This window comes from Clarias gariepinus, chromosome 4, assembly GCF_024256425.1.
Source record: "Clarias gariepinus isolate MV-2021 ecotype Netherlands chromosome 4, CGAR_prim_01v2, whole genome shotgun sequence".
Taxonomy (NCBI): Eukaryota; Metazoa; Chordata; class Actinopteri; order Siluriformes; family Clariidae; genus Clarias; species Clarias gariepinus.
In genome coordinates, this window is record NC_071103.1 from 36057501 (window position 1) to 36061309 (window position 3809).

Consider the following 3809-nt stretch of genomic DNA (forward strand, 5'->3'; position numbering starts at 1 on the left):
TTTACTGGGTATTTCAGTATTTCAGTGTGTATACTCTCTCTCTCTCTCTCTCTCTCTCTCTCTTTACACGTGAACAATATCTGATGAGAAGCACAAAATGTACCATCAGCCTTGTAAAAGTGTGATTTTTCAGAAAGAGGCAGGGTTTATAGACAGAGACAGAGATATAGTAACAAAATCAAATATTAGCAGCTGGAAATGCAAAGGCGCCCCCTGGTGGTTAACCACGCATGCGCACTGCTTTAAAAAAAAAAAAAAAAAGCAGACATGAGACAGGACCATCAGTTTCAAATCAAAATCTCTTTCTTCTTCTTGCTCTTTGTTGTTTAATGGCAGTTCTAATCCAGTAGGTTGGCTACATTACCACCAACTGTAGGTCTCATTCTCCTTCATCTTCCCGGACGATTTGCCAGACCAGCCTTCCTTAAAAAAACGTCTAATGCATCCTTCCCTGATCTTGACTTGTTCTGTGTCTGAAACTCTTCGTCTGCTTTATTCGCTACTTTTACACAATCTTTCTTCCCGACATGTTCCCTCTCAGCGACTTTAGTCGCAATTCTGTAAGTTGCATCACCTCCACTTATAGATCTCGTTCTCTTCTCGGCTTCCCTGTTCTTTAAAACCGACTTTCCAGTCCAGTCTTCCTAAAATATATCCTTCCTTCCCTGATCATTCTAAAAAAAAAACATTGCCTTTTACTCTCCCTATGTCCTGGGGCTGTGACATCATATCCACCCTCTCCTGCATAATTATTTCCATATTGTATCCATGCTTTTAAAGTTCTCGTTTCATCTCGTCTCCTATTGAAGAAGTGTAAAAACAGTGTCACACCTGTGATGATATTCTTAGTGTTTAATTGATTGCCAACTCCATGCCCATCACAAAAGGTGAACACTGTAAGGGTTACTGATGCACATGCTTACGTGCACTTTCTTATGTACGGTATTTGTGCATACTGTAGCGTTACTGTGTATATCAGGTTTTAAATCATAATGCATGCATTTCTTTTTTGCCCCTCTGTCACTGCGACTTAAATACACAGTTATGTAATTCCTGCCCCCATCACACTAAATCAAAATCCATGTATCCATGCAAGCACTGCAGGATTTAAATATAGAAAATGCTTTACACATGGAGCGAGAGAGAGAAACAGAGAGAGAGAGACGAGGGTGTAAAAGCGAGCCATAAAGCACTTGACTTCAATTATTTAAGCACATGCATTTGGCATTTGACATGTCTTTGGGAAAGCCTCTGTGTTTGTCTTGACCAAAAATATGCATCATCCATAGTTTAAAGATGGCTCTGGAGCTCAGGAGGTACTGTATGAACCACATCCTTCGGAGCCTCTAGGCTTAATGCGCAAATAATGTTACATGTCGTTCATTTTTAAGAAGCATTTATATCACGCATTAAAAGAACAAAGAGTTCTGCACATAAATATATTGTAAAATGAAATGTAGAATGAAATAAAAGTGACATTACAAGCGATGAAAATCCAGCAAGATGACAAAACATGGAAAACTGAGAAAAAGAAAACTACAGCAACAAGCCAGGGTAGTGGATATACTTATATGAGGTCACATAAGAAGGGGATTTAATTGGCCTATTTAAATAAATTTGGCCATTACAAAAAAAATAAATAAATAATGGATCCCTTTTGTGTGTGTGTTTTTTTTTTTTAGATATTTAGGCCAAGATTATTTTTACGTTGATCCAGTTGTATTAACTTTTTGTCCTAATGGTCAAAACGTCTATTACACATTTCAGCTGATGTATTTATCAATAATTCTGTCCCTAAGCAACATTTGTTCTTGCTTGTTTTACAGTCACTTACCTGAGCCAAGAACCATGGATCCTTCCTCGAGCAGCCAGCAGTATGGCACGAAGAAACGTGTCAAAATACACCCGAATACAGTCACTGTAAAATACGCCATGCACTTCCCGCAACCGGGGGATGAGGGCTATGATGATGCACCGTCCTTCGAGGATTTTGGATCCTTTATGGAAAGCAACCCCAGCAAGAGGCTGGTGACGGACTCCGGGCACGGGAGGACTTTCGGGACTATGGACGTGCGTCCCAAGTCATCAGGAGAGCAGAAGGATAAAGGAGTAGGCAGCCAGCTGGCGAGTTTCGGCGAGGCCTCGGTTTTAGCGTCACGGGTCACCTGGGGAGCGCTGTTCGGCGCTGCGGTGGCTCACGGGTGCGTAGCTCTGATCACACGGCTCGCAGCCGATCGCTCCAAAGTGCCCTCCTTAGAGCTCATTTTCATCCGCTCTGTCATTCAAGTGTTGTCCATATTAGTGGTCTTGTACAATAAGGAAGCCCCGTTCGGTCCTAAGGGATACCGTTTGCGGCTCTTCTTCTATGGGGTTTGCAACGTCATTTCCATCACTTGCGCCTACACGTCGTTCGCTATCGTCCCGCCTAGCAACGGGACCATCATGTGGAGAGCCACGACGACAGTGTTCAGCGCCATCCTGGCCTTCCTTCTTCTGGACGAGCGCCTCGGGTACACAGATATAGTCACGGTAGTAGGCAGCCTCTTCGGGCTGTGCCTGGTCATGATTCCTAACATCACAGACGAGGAAAAATCGCGACTGGGCTTCTGGAAGGAGGCATTCGGCTACACTATGACGGTGATGGCGGGCCTGACCGCTGCCCTCTCGATGATCGTGTACCGTGCCATCAAGGAGCGCGTCAGCATGTGGACGGCGCTGTTTACTTTCGGCTGGACAGGGACCGTTTGGGGAGCGTCCACCATGTTCGCCATGCAGGAGCCCATCATCCCTCTGGATGCCGAGACATGGGGCTACCTGATTGGCATCTGCATCTGCTCCACCGTGGCGTTCCTTGGGGTTTACTACGCCTTGAACAAGTTCCACCCTGCTCTAGTGAGCACCGTGCAGCACCTGGAGATAGTCGTGGCCATGTTCCTGCAGCTCGTCGTGCTACGCATGGTACCGTCCGCGTATGACATCTTCGGTGCGCTGGTCATCATGATTAGTGTCTTTGTTCTCACGGGCCTCAAGCTGTACTGGGTGGGACGCGCCATTCGACAGGATTACCAGGAGATCTTGGACTCGCCGATCAAATGAGAATGCCACTGGTGTATCTGTGTTTTTATGTTTGTTTTTGTGTGTGCGTGTACAGTACGTGGGCGTGTGACAGTGTCTAAGGCTCTGTGTATGAGAGTGTATGTTTGTATAACAGTGTTTTCCCAGGCATCCCCACTTCCTCGGGCACTCCAAATGTGCAATCGATGAATGTCTTAATATTTTATTTATTTTGTATAGTGTTGTTGAAAGAGTGCCAATGATATCATGTCTTTGCTAAGTGTTGACGTGGAAAATAAAAATATATATATTAAAAAAAAGATTCACATTGTTTCACTGCCAGACTGCAATGATTTTTATTCAGATTTTAACTTTTATTTTATCTCTGCAAGCTCCCTCACGATCGGCAAATTAGCTATCCCTGACCTTATTCCTTTAATTTGATTGAAGTTCCCCAAATCGAATTCCTTCCTTCCACCCATTTTGTGTGATATAATGGGTCTTAAAAGGAAAAAAAAAAAACGACTAAGAGATTTCCTTGCACCATTGAAAAGGCCGTGAGAACAAAAAAACAGTCCCTGGTTGAAGCTTTAACCACCATTGATTTTTCCTCCCTGACGTTGCCTGAGACTTCCAAAGCAATCAGTGCGTTCCCCGGGTGAGGGAAGGTGAAGAATAAATACGGATTTGTTGACTGAGATGGAGCAAAAGGTCTCGAGTATTCTTAGGCTTTGTCCAATAAGGGCATTTTTGTA

The 3809-nt window shown here is 44.1% G+C and overlaps 1 protein-coding gene across 1 annotated transcript in view; it reads left to right on the top strand.

Annotated features, from left to right (window-relative positions):
* Positions 1-3341, top strand: part of slc35g2b (solute carrier family 35 member G2b) — a 3907-nt gene extending 566 nt beyond the window's left edge. Inside the window, exon 2 of the mRNA XM_053493981.1 lies at positions 1827-3341. Coding sequence (XP_053349956.1) covers positions 1849-3096 — 1248 coding nt within the window. The 5' untranslated portion in view covers positions 1827-1848 and the 3' untranslated portion in view covers positions 3097-3341. The remainder of the gene's footprint in view (positions 1-1826) is intronic.
* Positions 3342-3809: the final 468 nt, after the last annotated feature.